Raw genomic sequence first — 24,825 nt, 5'->3', positions numbered from 1 at the left:
GCGTACAACTAAAATGAACATAAGATTCGAACTGGGCTTGCTCGAATTAGTCGAAAACGATCCTTTGCTCGACTTTTTTGAAAATCAAAAAATACCAAGGGGACGTTCATACATTTTTTTGGAAAAAAAAACTTTCTGTCGCCAATCGAGTTGGAAATAGGGTGTAGGGGGTTTTTTGGGACGGCGAATTCATTGCCGAAGTCAGATTGTCGCCAGGACGCTTCCTTCTGCCGCAAATTTGCCATTTTTTGGACTCAAAATTGACTTGAAAAAAAGTTGTCAAATTTCGCAATTTTAATGTCGTTTTCTGACTAATTTCAGCACGCTGATTCCAAAAATGAACTTTGTTTTGCGATCGGGCTCGTATTCGGCGAGATATTCGTGATTTCTCGCTGAAGAAAAGGCGTACAACTAAAATGGACATCGAATTCGTACTCGGCATGCTCGAATCAGTCGAAAACGACCCTTTGCTCGACTTTTTTGAAAATCAAAAAAATCCAAAAAATGCCAAGGGGTACGTTCATACATTTTTTTGGAAAACAAAACTTTCTGTCGCCAATCGAGTTGAAAATAGGGTGTAGGGAGATTTTTGGGACGGCGAATTCATTGCCGAAGTCAGATTGTCGCCAGGACGCTTCCTTCTGCCGCAAATTTGCCATTTTTTGGACTCAGAATTGACTTGAAAAAAAGTTGTCAAATTTCGCAATTTTAATGTCGTTTTCTGACTAATTTCAGCACGCTGATTCCAAAAATTAACTTTGTTTTGCGATCGGGCTCGTATTCGGCGAGATATTCGTGATTTCTCGCTGAAGGACAGGCGTACAACTAAAATGGACATAAGATTCGAACTGGGCTTGCTCGAATTAGTCGAAAACGACCCTTTGCTCGACTTTTTTGAAAATCAAAAAAATCCAAAAAATGCCAAGGGGTACGTTCATACATTTTTTTGGAAAAAAAAAACTTTCTGTCGCCAATCGAGTTGAAAATAGGGTGTAGGGGGTTTTTTGGGACGGCGAATTCATTGCCGAAGTCTGATTGTCGCCAGGACGCTTCCTTCTGCCGCAAATTTGCCATTTTTTGGACTCAAAATTGACTTGAAAAAAAGTTGTCAAATTTCGCAATTTTAATGTCGTTTTCTGACTAATTTCAGCACGCTGATTCCAAAAATTAACTTTGTTTTGCGATCGGGCTCGTATTCGGCGAGATATTCGTGATTTCTCGCTGAAGGAAAGGCGTACAACTAAAATGGACATAAGATTCGAACTGGGCTTGCTCGAATTAGTCGAAAACGACCCTTTGCTCGACTTTTTTGAAAATCAAAAAAATCCAAAAAATGCCAAGGGGTACGTTCATACATTTTTTTGGAAAACAAAACTTTCTGTCGCCAATCGAGTTGAAAATAGGGTGTAGGGAGATTTTTGGGACGGCGAATTCATTGCCGAAGTCAGATTGTCGCCAGGACGCTTCCTTCTGCCGCAAATTTGCCATTTTTTGGACTCAGAATTGACTTGAAAAAAAGTTGTCAAATTTCGCAATTTTAATGTCGTTTTCTGACTAATTTCAGCACGCTGATTCCAAAAATTAACTTTGTTTTGCGATCGGGCTCGTATTCGGCGAGATATTCGTGATTTCTCGCTGAAGGACAGGCGTACAACTAAAATGGACATAAGATTCGAACTGGGCTTGCTCGAATTAGTCGAAAACGACCCTTTGCTCGACTTTTTTGAAAATCAAAAAAATCCAAAAAATGCCAAGGGGTACGTTCATACATTTTTTTGGAAAAAAAAAACTTTCTGTCGCCAATCGAGTTGAAAATAGGGTGTAGGGGGTTTTTTGGGACGGCGAATTCATTGCCGAAGTCTGATTGTCGCCAGGACGCTTCCTTCTGCCGCAAATTTGCCATTTTTTGGACTCAAAATTGACTTGAAAAAAAGTTGTCAAATTTCGCAATTTTAATGTCGTTTTCTGACTAATTTCAGCACGCTGATTCCAAAAATGAACTTTGTTTTGCGATCGGGCTCGTATTCGGCGAGATATTCGTGATTTCTCGCTGAAGGAAAGGCGTACAACTAAAATGGACATAAGATTCGAACTGGGCTTGCTCGAATTAGTCGAAAACGACCCTTTGCTCGACTTTTTTGAAAATCAAAAAAATCCAAAAAATGCCAAGGGGTACGTTCATACATTTTTTTGGAAAACAAAACTTTCTGTCGCCAATCGAGTTGAAAATAGGGTGTAGGGAGATTTTTGGGACGGCGAATTCATTGCCGAAGTCAGATTGTCGCCAGGACGCTTCCTTCTGCCGCAAATTTGCCATTTTTTGGACTCAGAATTGACTTGAAAAAAAGTTGTCAAATTTCGCAATTTTAATGTCGTTTTCTGACTAATTTCAGCACGCTGATTCCAAAAATTAACTTTGTTTTGCGATCGGGCTCGTATTCGGCGAGATATTCGTGATTTCTCGCTGAAGGACAGGCGTACAACTAAAATGGACATAAGATTCGAACTGGGCTTGCTCGAATTAGTCGAAAACGACCCTTTGCTCGACTTTTTTGAAAATCAAAAAAATCCAAAAAATGCCAAGGGGTACGTTCATACATTTTTTTGGAAAAAAAAAACTTTCTGTCGCCAATCGAGTTGAAAATAGGGTGTAGGGGGTTTTTTGGGACGGCGAATTCATTGCCGAAGTCTGATTGTCGCCAGGACGCTTCCTTCTGCCGCAAATTTGCCATTTTTTGGACTCAAAATTGACTTGAAAAAAAGTTGTCAAATTTCGCAATTTTAATGTCGTTTTCTGACTAATTTCAGCACGCTGATTCCAAAAATGAACTTTGTTTTGCGATCGGGCTCGTATTCGGCGAGATATTCGTGATTTCTCGCTGAAGGAAAGGCGTACAACTAAAATGGACATAAGATTCGAACTGGGCTTGCTCGAATTAGTCGAAAACGACCCTTTGCTCGACTTTTTTGAAAATCAAAAAAATCCAAAAAATGCCAAGGGGTACGTTCATACATTTTTTTGGAAAACAAAACTTTCTGTCGCCAATCGAGTTGAAAATAGGGTGTAGGGAGATTTTTGGGACGGCGAATTCATTGCCGAAGTCAGATTGTCGCCAGGACGCTTCCTTCTGCCGCAAATTTGCCATTTTTTGGACTCAGAATTGACTTGAAAAAAAGTTGTCAAATTTCGCAATTTTAATGTCGTTTTCTGACTAATTTCAGCACGCTGATTCCAAAAATTAACTTTGTTTTGCGATCGGGCTCGTATTCGGCGAGATATTCGTGATTTCTCGCTGAAGGAAAGGCGTACAACTAAAATGGACATAAGATTCGAACTGGGCTTGCTCGAATTAGTCGAAAACGACCCTTTGCTCGACTTTTTTGAAAATCAAAAAAATTCAAAAAATGCCAAGGGGTACGTTCATACATTTTTTTGGAAAAAAAAACTTTCTGTCGCCAATCGAATTGAAATTGCTTATCGCGTTTTCTGACTAATTCAGCACGCTGAATCCAAAAGTTATGTTTGTATTGCGATTCGGCTCAGATTCTATCTGATAAGTAATGTTATCAGGAGTGCAACATTTGATGTTTTTTTTTTGATTTTTTTAATGGTCTTGGAAATGTGTATTTTTCGAGTAGAAGACGGTTTTTTCGCGTCAATTGGACACCGGAATTGAATTCCTTGTCCCAAAAAACCACCCATACCGAAAATTCAACTCGTTTACGCCCTAACTTCGATGAGTTATTTTTTGAGTAAAAAGGCTATACATTTTTCACCAAAATTTGACTTTTCGAAATTACGGCGTAATCGAGCTGAATTTTTTGCTTGAGGGTTTTTGTGGGACGAGAAATTTATTTCCGGTGTCCAATTGCCGCGACAAAGCTGCCTTCTACTCTAAGATCGCACTTTTCAAATTCAAAAATAATGCCATAAAAACCATAGAATTTCGCGTTTTTAATCACGTGTTCTGACCCATTCTGGGTTAGATTGAAATATTAACGTCATTATTGGGTTCAGCGACCTCAAATTAGTCAGACTACGTCTTTTAAAAATTTTCTAAGCATACTCGTAATCTGACAATTTTCAAGAATAAGAAATCAAGTGCATTTTTTAGCAACTTTTTTTTCAAAAAGTGAGATTTTTCATTTTGCAATCTGCGAAAAGTTTACATAAAAAATCGAGACTTTTCAAGAAGGCATCGATATTATGATAATTCAGAATAGAAATTGGTGATTAGAACGCGTTTAATGAATGATTCACATTCGTTAAAATAAAAAACTCCACATTTTGAATAATTTTTTGCCTTTGGAGTAGGTAGGCAACTTCTTCGACACGATCAATTGTTTCTGCTATTTTCTCCATTTATATTCCCTCCGGGAACGTAAATAAAAACGATTTCTGAGTGAAACGAGTCACGAGACCTCTGAATTTAATTTTAAGACTGATTTTCGTTCAGGGATGCCGACTTATCTACCGGATTTCAAACCTCTTTATCTAAATAATTTAATAGTAAGAATCACATTCGTTGAAAAACGCCACGTTTCGAATAATGTTTATGCCTTTAGGGCAGGCTACTTGTTCGGCACGTTCAAATTATTTGCCTCTGTTCCCACCTCAAAGGCCTCTACGAACGCAAAATACTCGTAATGTTTTCGGGGCATATTGAGGCTTCTCTTAGTTCAATAATATAGATACATATAAGTTATTTCAGTCAAGAATACCAACTTACCGGATTAAAATTCATTTTACGCCAGTGTTTCGAATAATTTCTGCGTGTTGAGAATAGGCAACTTCTTCAACACTGTCAAATGTATTCACGTTCTTGTTCTTTTAAACCCTCTCTACGAATGTAAAATGAAGGTTTCTGAGATAAATCAAGGGCGCAGAGTTCAAATTGATAACTTTCATCAATCAGAGATACCAACTTACCGGCTTTACATCCAAATGGCGTACTTTTTCGTTGAAAAACTACGTTTTGAATAATTTTGGTGTCTTCAGAATGAGCATTTTCTTTGACACTTCCCTCCTCCCTTAATTGCCTCCAAGAATATCGACGAAATGGTGTGCAGGGAAGGAAGGAGTACACATGATAATCCATTACAAAAGTCACCCTAAAGGCTAAAACATTACCGCAAATTGATTGAAGATGATTTTTAATTTCCTTTTAATGTTTTGAAAATATTGACTGAAAAGCCCATATCATTTATGCGCCTTGAGAAACTTCTTCGACATTATCAAAAATATACATAGTTTTCGTTGATATTTAAGCTTTCTACGAATGTAAAAGACAATTGTGAGGTTAAATTGTGTCGTTTAGTTCGAATAACCAATTCATTTCATGCAGGGATGCTAATGCTAACTTACCGATTAATGAACTGTATTACTCCAACATCAACTTGATTCTTTTCTGAACGTTCCGACAATCGTACTCGTATTTATTTGTGCCTTGAGAGTAGGCAACTTCTACAACATTTGCAAAAATTTTAGCCTCCTCTCCCCCCATAATCCCTATGCGAATGAAAGAAACCCATATCTATGGTAAGTTGAGACTGCTGAGTTTCTGTCTATAATTAATTGCAGTCGTTGTCTCAGTAGCTCCAAATCAGCAATTTATCCTAAAAAATAATGGAGCAATATGTCCCGAATAATTTTAACCACAACTTCCGAAAAATTTCTCTAAATTATGAGGATGTTAATAGGTTCCAAAACCCTATTCATATCCGAATTTAATCACATTTATCATGATTCATGATCATAGTTGATGAGTGAGTTATCTTACTCGAATCAATTTTCAGCTCAGCATAATATAGCGTATCAAATATCAATACGACGCTTTTCAACGCATCATTCTATCGTTGATAATTCGCTGTATATAAAAACGTTATTAATAAAATCAAACAACACACAACCAAAAATCACCGGCCGCTTGACGTGAAAAACCTCGATCGATCATTACAAAAAAAAAATGCAGATTAAGCATAGCTTACAATATTAAAAAATGATCGATCATTACAAAAATGTTGAAGATTAATCGTAACTTACAATATTATACATCAACAACGTATTGTAACTTGACAAAAGACAGAAGTACAAACTTATTACACAAAAACAAGTACATACTTATAACAGTTTCAAAAATAACGAAACAAAATTTGCACAGTAGGAACTCCAGGGGCAGCAGGGAATGATTGAAATAGGTACCATTAGTTATCCCAAAAGTATCAATTTAGAGGGAAGAGTGATGTCAAAATCGAGTCGTCGGATGGCGATTTTCAATAACTAATCCATGCATTTACAGACTGATGTGCATTGCGTGCTCGTGACAAAGAACCGCGAAAGTTGACAGACGATAACGATGACACTCGTATGTAGCAGTTAAAGCACTGTTGAATCGTTGATTCTCGACATCAGCTTCGACGCCGATAGATTACGATCATTTCCGGTTACATTGAAACGTTCCTTCTGCCAACCGCAGGCAACCAATTATCCGCACGATCTTCACTCGGAAAAATGACCACTCGTATGACGACTTCATTTGGCAAATAGCATCTGCGCCCTGCGGCTATACCTAAAATGAAAATAAAAAATACAGGTAAGTAACACGACATACTGAATTGAAGCAAACGAACACTCGTATTAAGAAAACTTTCATCTGAAAAGTCAATTTCAAAATTCTCAGGAAAAATCAATTCCTATCAAAACGATGAAACTCGAAAAACTCGTTTAAAATCATCGTGAAAAAATTGATATGTCGATATTGGGGGAGGGGGTGTAATTTTATTTTATAAGCTTCTCTTCGAACTGGATACATCTTTGAATATAAAAAACAGCTAAACTTCGATTATTAACTTTTCAAATTAAAAATGAATAAATAAATAAAACACGCGTCAATTTTGGCCAATTGATACAATATTCATGTGACTTATGAAAATTTTTCTTCTGTTTTTTGGATTTTTGGAGGCCTGAAAACGTGAAATTTGTTTTTTTTTTTTTAAATGAGAAACAAATTGGGCCGAGCGAAGCGAGGGTTAGAATTTTTGAAAATTTTCATTTCGAGATGCCTAAAAACGAGGTTTTTTAATGCAGAGTTTATTTTTTGGTTTTATAAATTTTAATGTTGGAACGATGTTTTTTCGAAAGAAGTTACTTTTGAAAAAGAAAAGAGAACAGGCTCGAGCGAAAGCTTCTGAAAATTTGCATGTCGAGAGGCATAAAAACGAGGTTTTTTCATGCGGGGACAAGTAGTTTTTTTTGGCTTTCAAAATTTTTGAATTTGAATGATATTTTTTTCGAAGGAAGTTGATTTTGACAAAGAAAACAGACGGGCACAAGCGAGGACGAAAGCTCTGGTAAATTTGTATTTCGAGATGCATAAAAACGATGTTTCGTTGTGAGAAGTTCATTTTTTGGTTTTAAAACTTGATTTTTATTATCTAGAAATGTTTATCTTGCTGTGAAAAAGAAAATAAAATAAGCCCGCCCGAGTGAAGCGAGGGCAGAAGCTTTTGAAAATTTGTCTTTTAGAAGTGAAAAATGATGTTGCTTGTGGACGCCCTGTATGTGCTTTGAAATCACCAAAAATCCAAAAATTGATTTAAAATGAGATTCCTACGAATTACTATTGAGAAAATTGATTCTAAAAATCTATAAACATCATCGAATGAAAATTACGATGAAAAAAATCATACAAATATGAAATCATTACGAAAAAAGTTTGCGCTGGAAAACAATCAAAGTCTAGAAAATCCAAAAAATTCACTTAAACACAAAACGATTCCAAGGTAAATTTGCCCCTTTAAAAAAATTCGGATGAAAAAAATTTCATTTCGAAAGTATCTCGAAAAATGCATTCGAAATCATAGTGGAAAAATTAATTCGACATCACCAAAAATGTAAAACTGGATTTTTCAAATGAAACATTGGAACTTGTTCAGAAATCAACAGCAGAAATTCTGGACATACAAAAACGTAATTTAATATTTTCAGATGAGAAAAAAAAAAGAAGCATAACCCTCACAACGCCGCGGTAATCTCCTTGTACCGGTAACGTAGGCAACCCATCGTGCTCTAGAACACGTAAGTAATAAGCATGGTATGCCTACTCTTGAGATTTGAAGGAGCTAAGTTATTCTTACGTGGTACGTGAAAATTAGTACCTATACCTAGTACCAACGAGTGTTTTTGATTTTTTTGATCATCGTACAGGAACCATTTTTTAAAGATTTTCGAGAAAAATATTATAAAAATAATCAACTTTCGAACACTCCATTTTTCGATCCATCGTAGTAAAAAAAGCTTCACCTTTTCTGTTTTCATATTCATTAATGCAAAATGAATTCAAGTCGATTCGTCAATGATTTACTAGAAGACGAGAAAATTGGAAATGAAATAAGATGCGATGACTAACTAACTACATACATACAAAAATAATACTTTCCTATACATCGCTTCGCGCTGTTCAGAAAGTAAAAAAATACCAAACGTTCACTAATTCATCGTTTAAAATTATGAATGTTGGTTCACGAACAATCAGTCAGTCAGAAATCGTGGTTTCGTATCGTATATTCGTACGAACACAATGTATTTTGTATAGCTAAGCTCGCGCGCATTTGCTGTTATCAACGAGACCACACTGAACTGATAACGCTGCTGATGATAACAACAAAAACAACAACAACTTTTCAAGACGCACATAAACTAACGTAGCGTAGCAGGTATTAAATATGTAATTAATAATGTTCATTGTTCATCTACTCGCAGTCGTAGTAGTAGTATGTAGTATAAAAGAGTTGTAGCTCGGTCTTTTTATTTTCTTTCAAATTCTTTCATTCGCTTCCAGTTGTTCTATTCGAAGGCCTGCAACTCGCGACAAGTTCGTTCATCGACGACGGATAAAAAATTGAAGCTAACAACGAACTACATACATAACTACGGGAGGGCTCGATTGCTTTACCGTATCTTATCCGGAGTAAAACGAATAGAGCAGAACGCGAACGTTGATACACGTACGTAGATATAGGTAATACACTTCTATTCGATTCGATTTATAGACACTCTTACGTCGTACACGGTACGACCGACTGATATATGATATGTTTTCGCTATCGCTAGGACGCTAGCTATTCAAGGAGGTGATGCCGCCGGTACTGGACAGCGAGCACTGCGACTGCGACTGCGACTGCGACTGCGACTGCGACAGCTGAAACGGTAAGATCGACGGTAGTGTGCTTCATCGCTGCTGCTGTCATCGCAGTTATCGTATTTCAAGTTGGATCAGCCATCGCCCAACGCCTAACGCCTAACCGTCGAAGGCAGTCTGGTATAAATACTGTCGCGGAATAGACAAAAAGTCGACGATGTGCAGCGCGGCCGTTAGCTTCAAATGGCTGGACATTTTAGAAAAAGAATTCGACAAGGCGTTTGTGAATATCGATTTGCTCGTGACCAGATTTCTATCAGGTAAGATTGCGCTGTTCCTCGGCCTAGTGCCTAACTGCCTACAGACCTAAACGTTCGAGTACGGAGCACTCGCGCTGCTACGTAGAGGGCTAGGGCTAGGGCTAGAGCTAAAGCGAGGAGTAAGTGTAACTCGCAACGAATGCCACAAACATTCGTTGTTTGAATTACACAGGTACGAGTATTACACGAGTACCTACTATTTAAATAAGACGGAAATTAGCTTACAGACGTCGGTTCACGTGTGTACGTATTTAATTGTTTGTAGGAGAATTCGACGGAGATGAAACGGATATCATGTACACGATTCGCAAAAAATTGGAGACCATGTGTTCGTGTTTCTCGCAACTCGGCCATAAAGCGATGACTATATTCCAAGCGAACGCTAAACTCGAGGTAAGCTAACGTGACAAACATTTCGGCGCTGGTAACTCGTGCCGGGAATGGGCACGGCCCGCGGCACGGTTTTAGGAGTTACGTAGTTAGTTATCCGGGTCATCTGCGACGTCGAATCCGTTTTCGTGCTCGCTGGACGAGGAAAAATCTTGGACGGGCTCTCGATCTGAGAGTTGATTTTTGTCGAATTCGGTTTCCGAGTCCCATTTAGAGTCAGTGGTACTCGTAGCACCGTACAAATCAACGAGTACTAGCCCGGACTGATCTCGTTGCGTCGTCTTTCCGCCGCTGTCGTCGGCGCACGCCTTCAATTCTGCGGCCGCGGCCGCGGCCGCGGGCGTATCACCACCAGTTGGCAGCAGCCCAGTTTTCGGTACAAATATCACTTTCGATACGTTTTTAGAATCACTAACCGACGACGCATTCCCAGCTGATGGTGAAATAAGCGCGACTGACGGTCGCGTCATTTCTCTGCAACTCTGAAAGCAATAAATTTGTACCGGTAGATTAGACATACGAGTATGTGTGAAAAATTCATCGAACCAACGAGTAGAGTAGGTAAAGTCGTTTCGGTTTGTCAATCACATACATGGGTACCGTTACATAGGTAAGAAAACGAACGGATAGATTATTATAAAATACGGAGTAAAAAAAATGAATAAAAATTGGAAAAAAAAAAACAGCAAAGAAGAACGCACTTGGTCGTCTTCGTCGAGCTGCATTTTGTGCGTAGCAGTATCGCTATCGCGCGATTGTTCCGTATTCACGATCGGTTGAGTTTGATCAGCTTCAGTCTCGACGATATCAGTTTCAGTTTCAGTTTCTGATTCAGTTTCAGCTGCAGCAGGCGCTGGTGCTGGCGCCGGCGCCGGATACGAGTTTCTTTCGGTCAGTTCTCGAATGAGATAATTTCGATCTAGAAAGCGACGGCGTTGGGCGAGTTGGGTTCTGAAAAAAGGATAATTAATAATTATTACCTTATAGGTACTCGTTAGAGTTTATTGCCATTAAGGTAGGTACTATCGGTACGTCGTACGATAGCATTCGCTCACCGGTTATCGAAGTAATCGACTAGACTTTGTAAAACGGCGATTACTTTGTCCTCGATTTGGTCTTCGTTGAGTTGCAATCTGCGGCAGTTGTCGGCGAAGGCACGCTGCAGGTTTAACACGGCGTCCATATTATTCTTGACGGACATTTCCAACGTGCGCACGTTTTGAAGGTTGTGCGAATTGATTTGCGCGACCAAGGATTCCAGGACGTCTGTAACGAGAGAGACGCAGACGGCAGACGTGCGAACGGAACACACGCCGCCGGAATACGATTACGATTACTGCTACAGCTACGGTTACGGGTACGCCCGTACGGCTACGGCTAAGCACCGGCCGCGGCCGGAGCAGCGACAACAGCTTACTGTCGAAATAGTTGGTCGCGTCGAATCGTTTGTCGCTCAGTTTGAGGTATACTTCGTCAGCCAAATTAACGCATTCTTCGTAGGAGCTTTTTAAAAATGCCATTTGTCGTTCGAGCCGACTATGCTTCTCGTCCATCTGCGGGCATATTACGTAGACGAGTCGAGTAACTACGTACAAGTCTCAGTACATAGTACATACATACGTACCATCTACCTACATACATACATATTTACTCGTACTATACGACGATCGCGATGTGAGTATTAAGAGAGCCGATACTCGTACGGTACGTAAAAATAAAACATTGGTACAGCGAGTAGACGTAGACGTAGACGTACGACGTACGAGTACAACTTACCGCAGAAAGTACTCTATCGGCTTGGTTTTCAACGAATTGCTGCACGTCAGAAAGTCCGAGAAGCTGCTGATCCGAAACGGGAGAAGAAACGGTTTGCGGCGAGCTCGAATCATTCGACGCTTTGAGAATATCGCTGTGGCTGCCGTTGGTCACGTACTTTAGAGTTGGCACGCTCGCATCGTGCCGCCGCCGCTGCTGCTGCTGCAACAAAAATAGGCAACGTTAACGGTGCCGGTGCCGGTGCCGGTGCTCGACTCGTGTGTAGTGCCGATTGTGCGAGACAACAAACTTACGTTAAAATCGCCCACAGTTGAAGATGACTGTGTTGTCGTCGTCGTAGTAGTAGTAGCAGCAGCACTGACGTTAGCGTATGCTGATGCTGATGCTGGTGGTGCTGGTGTAGGGGCTGGATCTGAATGGGGTGATGTCGGATACGACGGATCTATTCTCATTCTACTGGCCGCCGTCTCCGTCTCCGTCTCCGTTTCTGTAATAATGCTGTTGCTGAAACCAAGTCGTGTCCATCGAGTTGTCGCGTAATCATGCGGCTTTACTTTATCCAAATTCGCCTATTTCAACAAACAAACGCGTACGAAATTGAGGTAGCTTATGTTAGTACAATTTTTTGCGCTCGAGCAACCAGCAACCAAAAATTTGGATATTCGAGCGGATCAGCTCGGATGAAATTACATCTACCTATACTATTATTACTATACTCGAATATGGTAACGACTAACGAGATTAGATCAAATTCTTACGTATCGTATTTACTCGTACCTATTTACCTGGTGAATATCATTCGTTCTTTCCGCAAAACTATTCGCTCCCGCTCCCGCTCCCGCTCTCGCTGCGGATAAACGGTCGACTATGCGTTGGAAACTTTTTTCAACGCGTCGCGTCAGCTGATCGATGAGAAACTCGCTTTTCATGGTGCTCTATAGTGCGGGTAAAAAGCAAAAAGAAAAAAGCAAAACACACAACGTTAACGACAAGTTCGGTAGTCGGTAGCGTGAAATGAAATGAAATGAAATGAAATGAAATGAAACGAACACGGTGTAATACGAGTAAGTATGTAGTAATTGTAGTACCCGTGTACCTACTCACTTCGATTAGTTGCTCGAATCTCATTTTGTTGTACGACTCGGCTCTGGCTATTTGTTCTTCGACATTTTTCAAACGATGACTGATCACATCCATATCACTAGCAACGCGTAACAGGCTGAAATCTTGCTTCTGCCTTTGCGATATGTCGTGCAAGTTTTCTTGTATCGACAGCAACACCATCGGCAACGAATCTGTATCCACCTATCAACATCAACAAAACAGTTAAAGGGTTAATACTCGTACATACGTAAATCTAAACGTCATCAAAAGTCGAGCCCTCGTCTTTCGTCTGCCCTCCCCCTCGCCCTCGCAACTGAAAAAAAAACAAAAAAACTTGGCATCGTTAAATGCTGCTCGGGTAGCAGGTACCACCGCGCACCGATACGACATACGAGACGACCGGTTTCTAGAATTCGAACAGAATACGAGTACGAGTACATAGAGGTAGGCTTCAGGCATGTTGCGATCAATTAGAAAAGTCATCATTGACTGTAAGTGTACGAGCTACGAGTGAGGACTGTGCGAGGGTCACTATTTGTGGAATAGGTGGAATTTGCATTTGCAGGCTTTCGCGATAAGGTTAAGGAATAAGGACGTTAGGGCGCGGAGTAGCTAGAGGTAGAGGTACGTACATCTACATACTTGTGAAGAACGAGTGCGTTGATTGTGCGGCGGCGACGGCGGCGGCGGCAGTTGTCGCGCGGTGGTGCTGGCGCTGGCGCTGGCGCTGGCGGCGACGGTGACGGCGCTATCGGCCGAAGCCGAAGCCGAAGGTAAATTATTATTAGCGAGCAGTAAACGTACAGCCAAAGTTGAAATCACGTATAGTAACGTCAACAGACGTGGCGATGACGGCGATGGAAGTAAACGCATGTTATACTCGTATGTACATATATTATGTATAGTATGTGGTGTATTGTGTATTGTGTATTGTGTATACAACGACGATGCGGCGTGGCGTAGCTACTCGTAAATACGTAAATTGTAAACTTTACGTCGCTTCGGCGCGGCGCGGCGCGGCTCGGCTGCGTTTGGTTTGTACTCGGAATTTGTACGCGAGTCCGACGTCCGAGTACATCTACACATATGTACCTAAGTATACCTATACTTAACATCTATCGCTATAATACAAGTATGTAGCTACTAGCTATACCTACTACTACTACTACTACTACTACTAGGTGCACGTGTTTATGGACTTTGACTTTTGTGTGAACGCTTACAAGTAATTATGGACTGCGCTAAGTTGGATACTCTGCCACACAGCACCGCACCGCACCGCACCGCACCGCACACCGTGCAATATTACGGCAGCGGCCAGTATCCTACTAACGGCTAGTGCTACTATTCATTAGGTGATTGGTAACTCGACTATGGAAATTCGCCATAGATTAGGGAATAATAGAATAGGTACCTAGTATGTAGTACACAGTACACAATACACATTATAGATATGTAGGTACGCAAATCGTCATCGTATCGCGCATCATGGTACTGTATTACGAGTTTATGTTGTTTGGGTAAACTGTGCTGCGGGCTGCGCTGCGCTGCGCTGTACAAGTGTACATAGCGTATTACCAAATATATTCTACTATCAAGCTTTACGTAGGCGCGATATTTCAGTCAACAGACGTAACGGAGAAGCCCGCGAAAAATAAAAAATGTATTTTTTGGAAATAGAGTAGCTATAGTTTGATGGAAAGGGAGGGGAGGAGAAGGGGTTAGTATGAATCCGTGTGCCTAGTCTTCTGTTGCTTACGTCATCGTCACAAAGTTGACCTATAGTTCAAATACGAGTATTATGCAGCCTAGTAAAGGGGTACAAATTACGATAATGTCGCGGCGTGGCGGCGTTTGTAATAAAATTGTCTACTTGCATTGTACACGTAATAGGCGGAACTGGTGAATTTGAGGTCGGAAATTGTTGAAATGAAGACGCGTAAGGAGCTGCTCGAGAAACAAGCGCATTCGTTATTGGCACAGCGACGGCAGCAGCAGCAGCAGCAGTCCGGTATAGCTATGAATTGCGGCAAACCTCGGCGCGATCAACAGGTCGCCGCCACCGCCACCGCCACCACCGCCGAACACGCGCTACAACGCCATTTAACCGCATTTTCGACGCTAGAAAGCGCAACCGCCGCCTTCGTTGTTACGAGTAAGTACGTCTACGTATGGCGTCGCTTTTCAATGTTACCATTTTCGCCTTTTCGGCAACGCACATTCATTTGCCTACGGTAAAGGTAAAATATTGCAACTGATCGTCGATTCGATTCGATTCGATTCGATTCGTTAATTTCAATTCGCAGGTAATAGTAATAGTAATAGTAATAGCGGCGGTAAAGACGACGACGACGAAGACGGCATTGAAAAAGCGATGGTTACCTTGAAGAAGTGGAGAAATCGATTGCAGGCTGAAAACGAATTGTTAAGATGCACCATCGTCAACTTGCAGGCCGAAGTGTGCGGAGCTCGGTTAGCCGCCAAATATCTCGACAAGGAATTAGCCGGAAGGTAAGGTACTCGTAGGCGATCCCGATGGCGATATCCTGCTACTACACAATACGAGTAACTACGGATACGTTTGTATTTGTACTTTCAGAATCCAACAGTTGCAATTACTCAGTCGAGAAGACATGCAGAACGAGGTGAAAACTAAATTATGGGATCAGTTGGACGCGGAAATACTGCTGCAGCGCCACAAGACCGTTATTAAAGTGATGCGTCAACAAAGGAACGATTCGTTACTGCCGCCGCCGCCCGCGCCCGATAACCTCGCCGGACGTGTCAGAAATGTTTACCTCATTCGAGAGCCAAACAAAGGATTGGGCATATCGGTTACGGTGCGTATCCAATATCCATTGGTATCGGTATCGGTATCGGTATCGGTATCGGTATTGATATTGATAAATTGTTGCTGATACGATACGATACGAGTATACTATTAGGTAAGTGAGGCCACTAGAATCAAAAGTGTACTTCTCCACTTTTTTTCGAAAATGAGTTAAGTATGGTTTGGTATACTACAACATGTGCCTCATCCGATGAAAATGTCAAAATTTGAATTTTGTGCCAGGAAGTATGGTAAAAGAGCGTGTAAAGTTAGGTGTTGGAATCAAAACTGCACTTTTTTAATGGACAAGTGCAGTTTTGAAACCAACCTGGCGGAAATTGAACGAAGGACTAGTGTTATGCCTTGAAATTAGGCTTGAAATTGAATAAATTCATCGAGTGAGGACCCTTCCCGCAAAAAACACCTTTCATTTTTATTAATAAAAATTATTTTTTTTTACTTTGAAAAAAAAGGAAAATTATTTCAATTTCCAAATGAATGGTCTAAAAATGCAGTATTATTTCAATTTCTTAAACATTACAAGATTTCCTGAATGTTTAGCACTGTATTGCTAAAAAAATTTTGATGAAATGCGCTACAAAGATATATTAAGTGTAAGGTTGGAGACAAAACTGCACTTGTCCAAACTTGAAGCGGCTCAGGAACTCTTATGGCAACGTGTAGGGTAAACCAAACATGCGGGTCACTATCGGCATGTTGGTACGAAAATATTAGACATATTATCTCGGTATTTTTATATTTTATGTTACGATGAATGCTAGGGAGGTTTTTTGCGTTTTTCTCAAAAAGTTCAAAAATGGAGAAGTACACTTTTGATTCTAGTGGCCTCAAGTATGTAATGTAATGTAATGTAATGTAATGTTGATTCGCCGTTTCGCAGGGAGGTCGCGAACACGGAGTGCCCATCATTGTATCCGAATTGGAGCCTTGGTGCGCTCACAAAGGGTTATACATCGGCGACGCTATTCTGTCTGTCAATAATATCGACTTGAATAAAGTAGGTAGACGAACGAGTAAAAGTACAACTACATAACTATTTAAGTACGAGTACCTTTACCCGCAAACATTATACATAAATACGTTTCGTTAGGGTGCGGGTGCGGGTGTAGGGTGTACCTTATTTTACACACGCTATATTATGGTGGCAATTTTTTTCCGTTGTTTTTCGCTTCCACCCTCCCCCTCCTCCTCTTCCTCCTCCTCCTCCTCCTCCTCCTCCTCCTCCTCCTCCTCCTCCTCCTCCTCCTCCTCCTCCTCCTCCTCCTCACAGTTGTTACCTCGGGTCATCGGATGACACGGTGGGAAATTCACGCCTTGAAATTTTCAGCCTACTTGATGCAAAATAAATGGCACCGATAAGCCCCCCCCGCCCCCCCGCCCCCCACCATTTAACAAAATATCAAAAAATCGACGTATCCGATGAAATCTTTAAATTTGTGAACTTTCCATCTCCAATACCTCGGTCAAGTCCCTACTGGTACTTGTACGAGGGGTGTGAGCCTGGGAGGTGTAAAAGTGTAACTTTGCAGAATAAGGTACCCCCTTTTTCGTACATGTGTATACGTATACGGTACATCTAATGCTGTTGTTATGTAATGGTTATTGCTGCTGCTGCTGCTGTTGTTGTTGTTACGGATACGCAGTTGACGCACAGCGAAGCGGTAAAAATTCTCAGCGATCAAATCGGAAGCGTGACTTTAACGGTGATCACGTTATCGGAGGCTGCCATCAATTTAGACGAAATTCAAGAAGAAATCAATTTGCCATCTTCGTATTACAGGTGAGTGTGTATCGCGTATCGCGTATCGCGTAATGCGTATAATCGAGATGTGCGCAGCTGCAAATACGTACGTCGTACATGCAATTTGGTACGCGAGCGACGAATGTACTAACTTAATTTGTTGATGTTGCAGTTACCCATTTCACCGATACGTTGACAGGCCTGACAGGGTCAGCGACCGCGACCGCGACCGGGATGCCGACGAAACAACCGAAATGGCCGGATCCGATGATGCGCCAACTGTAGCGACGACGACGACGACGTTTCAGTTCCAACATCAACGCAGGTGAGCGAGCGTGAATCGCAATCGACACCGTACCTGATATCGTCGCGCCGCGCCGCGCCGCGCTGGTCCACCTAATTCGTTTATTCATTTATTTTTCAGCAACATCCGAAGACCGGCGATACGCAATTCAACAAACAATTGCGCGAGTGGCCACGTTGATTCGGAAAATAAACTGCTAGGAATTACAACGTTACAAAACATATTTCGCACAAATTCCGCCATCAATTCTACCAGCAACGAATACGAAAACGAATACGACAGCAAAGGCGGCGGCGGCGGCGGCGGCGGCGGCACAGCAGCGGAACACCAACAGAATACAAGACGTAAACACGTCAACGATGGCGATGGCGATGGTACTTTGGCAAATGACGAAAAGTGCGAATCTGATCGTGACGACAATACGCGCCACAGCCACGTCGACGTCGACGTTGACGTTGAACCTGATGTGAGCAGCCGGGGACGCCATGGTAATGCGGCCGTTTTAGTGCAAGTGCACGATATCAAAATGACCGCCAGTACCAGTGCCAGTGCCGGTGCCGGTACACGTAAAAGCAACGCCAAAGTACGAGTAACAGAGACGCGGCCACCACAAAGAGTGCCCATTACGAGCGGTATCGGCAACTCGGACGTCGGTACTCCTGTCTGACGCCCAATGTGAAACAGTCGGGTCAACAAAAGTACATATACTCTCGAACTCGGCCAAGACCGATTTGCGATTTGCGATTTGCGATTTCGTTATCGACGATGCCGAATTGCCGATGGAAGGATATATGTAATTGAAGCGAAATCCTACCTCTACCATACTACCTGCTCGGCTCGTCCTCAAAGTTGGTTAAAACGCTTTCTTGTAGCGTTTGGCTCATCGAAAAGTCAAATTTGAAACCTTAGGTACACACTTACGAGATTACAAAAATATTGTCGATACGTTGGTATTGTTTAAATCGAGATTGTTCACTTTCTCTGCCTATGTACATTGTACATTGTACTTGGATCATTTCCCTTTCTAATTAGGCTAACGAAACGTATCTACATAGATATTACATGTAACTTCTTCTTGTAATGACGTACGTACCTGTACCTACGTATTTTATATATTTTTTTTTTTTCTTAATAATAGGTAATACTTAATAGAAATAGTAAATTTTTATCGAATGTTGCGGTTGCGAACTAGCGGATGTCGCTATTCTTTGCAATAATGATGTTTATTCGTACAGCAACCGATAGATGTAAATTTTGTCCTACGATTTTTCAATACATTCATTTTTGATACGTGCGTACGTATTTTCTCACGGGTAAATATCTCGGATTTTGACGAGATAAGTTGCGATTCGAGTTTCTAAACGTTACTGGCCCGATGACTTTGAAATTCGATCTAGGTAAGGAATAGATAGTGAAATTTGGTTTGGAGAGGGGGATGGAGCCGTGAAGGGGGGGGGGTCACAGACCATAAAAATATAGCCCTTTGTGTAGATTCCGAGAGTTTCTCTTCGATCGAAAAGTTGTTGTTTTTCGAATTCGTATACACCTACTCGTATCAATATACGTATTTTTGTGAAAGAACACAAGTCTGGAAAATTGAAAGAACGATGAAGTAGAGATTCGAAAGGTTGTTGGTTGTTCTGGTCGAAGACACAGCCGAGGTGTCCGCCCAGAAATCGGCTCGCATGTAGACAAACTCGCTAAATACAGTAGACTTGCGCTTATCTGGACAAAATCTGTTCCGTATCATTCGGACAAACGTAAACGACGATTTACCCCAAAACAAACTACCTAGGTAGTAGGTACCATCGAATCATTTTTTTTTTTTACTTTCAGTAATTTTTGTTTTTGGTTTGTTTTTTTTCTATTTTGTGAAGAAATAAAATGATTATCCTTTGCTCTTTTTATTAAAAATTGAACAAAGAATCATTTTCTACCAAAAATTCAACCAAAAAAATATTAATCCGTGGCGTTTTATCCGGACAACCAAATTCGGAATTCCCCAGTTAGTCCGGATAATCGGAAGACTATACTGTACCGCGCTCGAGTCGACAATAAGTAAAAATTCGATTCGAAGAAATTGTAAATCGTGCCGAAGACTCCAGAATGACCAGAAATTAGGGAAATCGAATTCGGCAGATGCAATAGTTGTACCTACTCGTACGCGTAGTTCGGAGCGCGGCGACGGCGTTTTAAATCACGCTGTTTGCAAAAATCGCGATCCGGTTTTCAAATCGGAGACGTACGCGTACAGCGTACAGCGTACAGCGTAGAGCGTACACCACTACACCTCGAGGGCTACATTGCTAAATGCGAGTGCAATACGAGTAAATACCTATGTTTGCTTACTGGTCAAGCGGGTATTTCTTCTTTCATTGTTTTAAGAAAAGCTCGAGTTTTTTGATAAGATAGCCAATTTTCAAAACCAATCGATTCGACTGCATGATTATTGAAAAGCTTTCGCTGTCGCTGTCGCTGTCGCTCTCGCTACTGTCTCAAGTGTCTACACTTGATGTCTGCTTTATAGGGCCCGTTCGGTGTACGTTAAGGTTGGTCTGGTCTAGACGTAGTACGTACACGTAGTAGGTATACGTATACGTATACGTATACGACATACGTTTATAATGTTCGATGTTTCTTCCCACACGCACACGCACACGCACGTCGTACACGTACACACTACACACGACGCAATAAGAAGCAGAAACGCGTAGAAAAGCGTAGGTCGCGACGCGTAGAAAAATTCAACGAATAATTACCGTACGTATTTAGCGAATGCGAATGACAGCTTCGTAAAAGAACGCAACTGGTACAACGTGCTACGAGTACGAGTACGAATGCGAGTAGGACGCACGAAGCGCAATTCTAGCGGCGTGGTGGCGTGGCGTAGAATTGTGTTCGAATGTTCGCGCTCGACTGATTACGCATAATTCGAAGCAAAGAAAAAAGGCCAGTAAGTAAGGCGAATACGTAGTATGTACTCGACTCTACTCGACTCGTGAAAACGAGATGAAAAAACGCGGTAAATCGAGCGCAAAATGACGACGACGACGACGACGTCTTTTTATTGGAACTTATTATTTGTGTTGGCGAGTGAAAGCTCTTAGCTCACGCTCAAGTACACAGCTAGCGGTAGCGGAGCGCTACTCTACTACTCGTAAGAGTAGGGTACACGGTACACGATACACAATACACAAGAAACTTGAAGTGCACGAGTAAGTATTGACATTGAGTATTGTACAGCCGGATAGCGTCCGATTGATGGTACATACACATACGAGTATTTGATTCTCCACATTGCGGACGCGGAATTGCGGATATGTACTACTCGTACCTACTCCAACTCGTAATATAGTCGTATGCGGGCAAACCAGCCACCAGACACCAGCACAAGGCAGCAGCAAATTGTCAACAAAGCCCCGATATCGGCGCGGGCGGGAGCGGGGAGGGCGATCGCTTTCGTTCGACCACGTTGCGTCGCGAATAATATGTGTGTCTGTGTATGTGTATTGTGTATGTAACTCTAACTATGTACGTATACATACGAGTACATCTATGTACATTGCACATACAAATAAGTAGCAACGAGCATTTTCGTATTTTTCGCAATTGTCAATTTGTCGCGCGCCTTTTTCACTTTTGAAATTTAGGTAAATTAAAAATTGCCAAACTCGGGTATTGTCATAGTCGGTGATGGGTGAAATTTTCCCCACACGACTGTCGCTACGAGCAGCAATCAAAACAATTTTATTGTACTCGTAACTTCGCTAACCGTAAACCGTAGAGACGATGTCAACATTTGTACTCGTACGAGTAGGTAAAGGTACCTAACCTAGGTATTACATACGACATCGACATGAAATTTCCCGTACCTATACTATATCCACGCATGCCGTCTTCGCGTCTAGTCTAGTCTAGTCTAGTCTAATTTAATCTAGTCTAGCACTAACGATGTTAGGTAATTTAATTACGTATAGACTTTTAACGATTCGTCAATTCGTAATCTGCACCATACCGAATGGCGAATGGCGAATGGTGAATATCGATATAGCGTACAGGTGTATTCGAACATCTTTACTTTTGCTCGTGTGTATGGTAGTGTAGTTAAAGACATATCTAAATACCCGGAAATCGTGTCCTGTCAATTTTTTATTTTTTCGAAATGCATTTTTCGAATGATATCAAATTACACTTGATTTACTCTTTTGGAGTGGGAAGAGGGGGCTGGGGGCTGGGGGGGGGGAGTTTAGCACTGGCGTCGAGTTCAAGTTGCCGTCGCGGAATACCGAATACCTCATACCTGACGCAAATGTCCGTCCACGTCGCGTCGACGAGCTTCGTAATTAGGTATTTAGGTATTCGACTAATTAGTAGCCTATGCCTGACTATACCGCCACCGTCGCGTCGCATCGTTATAGTTGCTGTTGGCCTGTAGGCCTGTAGGCGACACGAAGAGACGCAGACGACCACACATCAGTTATAGGTAGTAGCTCATCGCTGCGCGTTCTACAAAAATGTTTTTCTAAAACAAAAGCGAGAAAAAGTAGGTATCTAACTAACTACCTACCTACCTATTAGCGAAATATGCGGACGCGGGCACTTATATTTGTATGTGGTCAACGGCTCAACGCGACGAATGACGATGAACAAGCGCAGGCAAAACGGTCAATCAACTTCGTCAACGCCAACGCCAACGCCAGCACTGCGGTAAGTAACCCGATCAATTTGTCAATTACCTACTCGCTTAATTTCATTAATGCACGGTTACACTTACACCAAAAAAAAAAAAAATTAAAATTTGCGGTGAAAATTGACGATAACGCTCAGAAATTTGATATGAAATTTGGAGGGAAAAAACAACTCGTCATGTTTTGTAATTGTCAACAAGGGAGAAAAAAAGAGCGTAGGTCTAGGTCGATCGCGCATTAAACGACAACGACAACGACAACGAGAACGAGAACGAATGCGTGTCGTGGGTCGGCTGTAGGTAGAGGTACGAGTACATCTACATTCATATGTTATATTCACTACGTGTACGTACCATTGTACCTAATGTACATTTACGTACGTGTAGTACTACGTGGATACTAAACATGTACGACCGACGTACGTGTACGAGTACGGTAACCGAAAGCGAGTGTCGAGCGAGAGCGGGTGGTATTCGAAACGCCGCAAATAATCGCGTTAAATAAATTGCATAAACGCCTCGTTCGAGGAACTGACAATGAGTAACTTGGCTGGCCGGTAATTTGCTAATTTTGCTACGATGTATGTATTCGTGTATATTACATACTCGTACGTATGCCGTATGTAGATGTACACGACGTACACGTAACATAGTAGTAGACATAATTATATCAACAGTTTCATGTGAAAACATCGAGTTTGACTGCAAGTATGTAACATTAGTCTCACTTCTACGTACTTGTACGATTGTAGTGACAGTGACACTCTCTTTCATATTCGCGTCGAGTCGTCGCATCGCGAATTTCAGGCGAATTTTCCCCCCTTCCCATCCTCCTCCTTACACCATTCAACAGCCGCACGATTTTCGCAGGAATGAACTGTAGGTATAGGAAATCCTCACAAAACACAATGCTCGAGAAACCTAATCGTGTTTTACAATATTGCAGATTCGTAGGCATTTCGATGGCGGTGATTTTGACGACTGCTGCACAAACAGCATATTCGATGCCGCAGCCACCGTTCACTGATGTACCGCATTCGACAGCGACAGCGACAGCGACAGCGACAGCGACGGCGACTGCGGAAGCACGTAATTTTTGGATAACCCCGTACATTAATATCGGATTCAACTGGGGATCCAGCAATTATCCCATTTCCGGTAGGTACAGGCTACAGGCTACTGCCAATGTAACCCGCAGCAGGCGCGGTTCAAATTTTTTATCAAGTGAAGAGCATCGCGTCGTTTTTGAATATTTTTAATTATTCGACATTTTACGAATATACAGTATGTATCGTAGTTTCCAAAATATGTTCGAACCACATCTGGCTAATTGGTAATTGACATGAAAAATACTAGAAGAGGGGAGGAGGAAGGTTTGGGGTAACATTGAGAGAATCTGATTTCAGTCTCCCCCCCCCCAAAACCTCGCATACTTCAACGCTGTCCTTATTTTCATACTCGACATCCCCCTCTTCAACTTGCGCGCGTGAGAAAAGAATAAAACGTACGAGTATTACATTTACTATTTACAAATATTTACAAGCGAAACTTCAATCGCGAGCAAATTCGGTTATTTGACCGGCCATTGCGGACGAAGAACGCAATTAACACGTTGACGAATAAAAATTATTCGACTTGATTTTCGCTGTTTTTATCGGGGAAATTGGAAATTGTGACGAACGCGTCGCTCGTCGCTCGGACACCACACCCATGTCCCATACCCATACCATACGCTAGGGGCTGCTCTGCCCAATCACCTACATACGAGTACGAGTACACGTGCATTGTAAATGACCATACATATGTGTACGATCTTCGTGTACGTTGTACGTTTAACGTTTACGACCGTCTAATCGTGCTCCATATAGCTAATTAGCTAATTAGGTACCTACATTTTGATTGACAGGCTTCTTCAGCGTAAATCTGGGCCTTCCTTGGCACGTCGGTCTCGGCGGCTCTTCATCGTCATATTTCTCTTCATTCTGGAAACGATATCGATCAACTGGATACGCCCGCGCCAGCTACGCGTAGGTCCACATGGATGCCGATTTGCCGAACCTCTATCATAACCTACGACTACAAGTGCCTATGCCTACCAAGTATATACAACATCCATCTCGTATTTTCCTACATACGAGTATAGTGCTGGGTATTCCGACTACATGTACGTCGTACGTGCATGATGCATTGACGCGTGGATTTACACGTTAAATCGGATCCAAAATTTCATTTGTTTTTTTTTCTCGCAAAAATACCTAGTACCTACATAATATTTTAAATACCTACTCTGTAAAAATGTCAACAAAAAAAAGTACGTTTAGAATTTCAAATCATATCCATCGTTTTACTTAATACCAATGAGGCGATGGGGTGAGAGATTCGATATCACTCGTAATTCGAATAGGTAAGTATACTTGTAGGTATTAGGTAAATACGGAAATCTCGAAAATGAACTCTACGAAACTGCATGTAATAAGTAATAACTAAGTATGGAGAGTAAAACGAGCGTGAG

General features: G+C 41.6%; 3 protein-coding genes across 7 annotated transcripts; 2 read left to right on the top strand and 1 right to left on the bottom strand.

Moving 5' to 3' along the window:
- Nucleotides 1-8,559: 8,559 nt before the first annotated feature.
- LOC135838143 (Golgi-associated PDZ and coiled-coil motif-containing protein-like) lies at nt 8,560-18,916 on the top strand. Of its 3 annotated transcripts, XM_065353736.1 has the most exons (11): nt 8,560-8,715; nt 8,841-9,006; nt 9,113-9,460; nt 9,726-9,853; nt 14,624-14,885; nt 15,037-15,241; nt 15,330-15,570; nt 16,462-16,578; nt 17,225-17,361; nt 17,495-17,647; nt 17,747-18,916. In XM_065353736.1, exons 3-11 carry the CDS (start codon nt 9,358-9,360, stop codon nt 18,291-18,293), a joined length of 1,893 nt encoding a protein of 630 aa, XP_065209808.1. In that variant the 5' UTR covers nt 8,560-8,715; nt 8,841-9,006; nt 9,113-9,357; the 3' UTR covers nt 18,294-18,916. The 3 variants fall into 3 exon arrangements, with proteins under 3 accessions (XP_065209808.1, XP_065209809.1, XP_065209810.1); XM_065353737.1 differs by having other exon boundaries at nt 8,616-9,020; XM_065353738.1 differs by lacking the exons at nt 8,560-8,715; nt 8,841-9,006; nt 9,113-9,460; nt 9,726-9,853 and adding an exon at nt 13,483-13,612.
- LOC135838142 (uncharacterized) lies at nt 9,695-13,603 on the bottom strand. Of its 3 annotated transcripts, none has more exons than XM_065353733.1 (9): nt 13,373-13,603; nt 12,731-12,931; nt 12,412-12,561; nt 11,920-12,195; nt 11,627-11,827; nt 11,268-11,403; nt 10,906-11,116; nt 10,552-10,801; nt 9,695-10,332 (listed from the first exon to the last, which is right to left on the bottom strand). In XM_065353733.1, exons 1-9 carry the CDS (start codon nt 13,601-13,603, stop codon nt 9,940-9,942), a joined length of 2,049 nt encoding a protein of 682 aa, XP_065209805.1. In that variant the 3' UTR covers nt 9,695-9,939. The 3 variants fall into 3 exon arrangements, with proteins under 3 accessions (XP_065209805.1, XP_065209806.1, XP_065209807.1); XM_065353734.1 differs by having other exon boundaries at nt 11,627-11,824; XM_065353735.1 differs by having other exon boundaries at nt 11,627-11,821.
- Nucleotides 18,917-21,921: 3,005 nt separating the features above from the next.
- LOC135838137 (uncharacterized) lies at nt 21,922-24,648 on the top strand. The gene is made up of 3 exons (XM_065353724.1): nt 21,922-22,333; nt 23,260-23,471; nt 24,220-24,648. The coding sequence occupies exons 1-3, from the start codon at nt 22,263-22,265 to the stop codon at nt 24,342-24,344; spliced, it is 408 nt and encodes a 135-aa protein (XP_065209796.1). The 5' UTR covers nt 21,922-22,262; the 3' UTR covers nt 24,345-24,648.
- Nucleotides 24,649-24,825: the final 177 nt, after the last annotated feature.

The sequence above is a fragment of the Planococcus citri genome, chromosome 2, assembly GCF_950023065.1.
Source record: "Planococcus citri chromosome 2, ihPlaCitr1.1, whole genome shotgun sequence".
NCBI classification, from domain to species: domain Eukaryota; kingdom Metazoa; phylum Arthropoda; class Insecta; order Hemiptera; family Pseudococcidae; genus Planococcus; species Planococcus citri.
The sequence above is the reverse complement of the archived record's forward strand: the minus strand, read 5'-3'. Positions and strand labels throughout refer to the sequence as shown.

Excerpts from the sequence above, each read along its gene's own strand:
- LOC135838143 (XM_065353736.1), top strand. The coding sequence starts at position 9,358 with ATGTGCAGCGCGGCCGTTAGCTTCAAATGGCTGGACATTTTAGAAAAA. Across the intron at positions 9,461-9,725 it reads CGTGACCAGATTTCTATCAG|GAGAATTCGACGGAGATGAA; the intron begins GTAAGATTGCGC and ends AATTGTTTGTAG. Across the intron at positions 15,242-15,329 it reads GACAAGGAATTAGCCGGAAG|AATCCAACAGTTGCAATTAC; the intron begins GTAAGGTACTCG and ends TTGTACTTTCAG.
- LOC135838142 (XM_065353733.1), bottom strand. The coding sequence starts at position 13,603 with ATGCGTTTACTTCCATCGCCGTCATCGCCACGTCTGTTGACGTTACTA. Across the intron at positions 12,562-12,730 it reads GATTCGAGCAACTAATCGAA|AGCACCATGAAAAGCGAGTT; the intron begins GTGAGTAGGTAC and ends CCCGCACTATAG. Across the intron at positions 11,404-11,626 it reads CCGATAGAGTACTTTCTGCG|ATGGACGAGAAGCATAGTCG; the intron begins GTAAGTTGTACT and ends ATATGCCCGCAG.
- LOC135838137 (XM_065353724.1), top strand. The coding sequence starts at position 22,263 with ATGACGATGAACAAGCGCAGGCAAAACGGTCAATCAACTTCGTCAACG. Across the intron at positions 22,334-23,259 it reads ACGCCAACGCCAGCACTGCG|ATTCGTAGGCATTTCGATGG; the intron begins GTAAGTAACCCG and ends ACAATATTGCAG. Across the intron at positions 23,472-24,219 it reads CAGCAATTATCCCATTTCCG|GCTTCTTCAGCGTAAATCTG; the intron begins GTAGGTACAGGC and ends TTTGATTGACAG.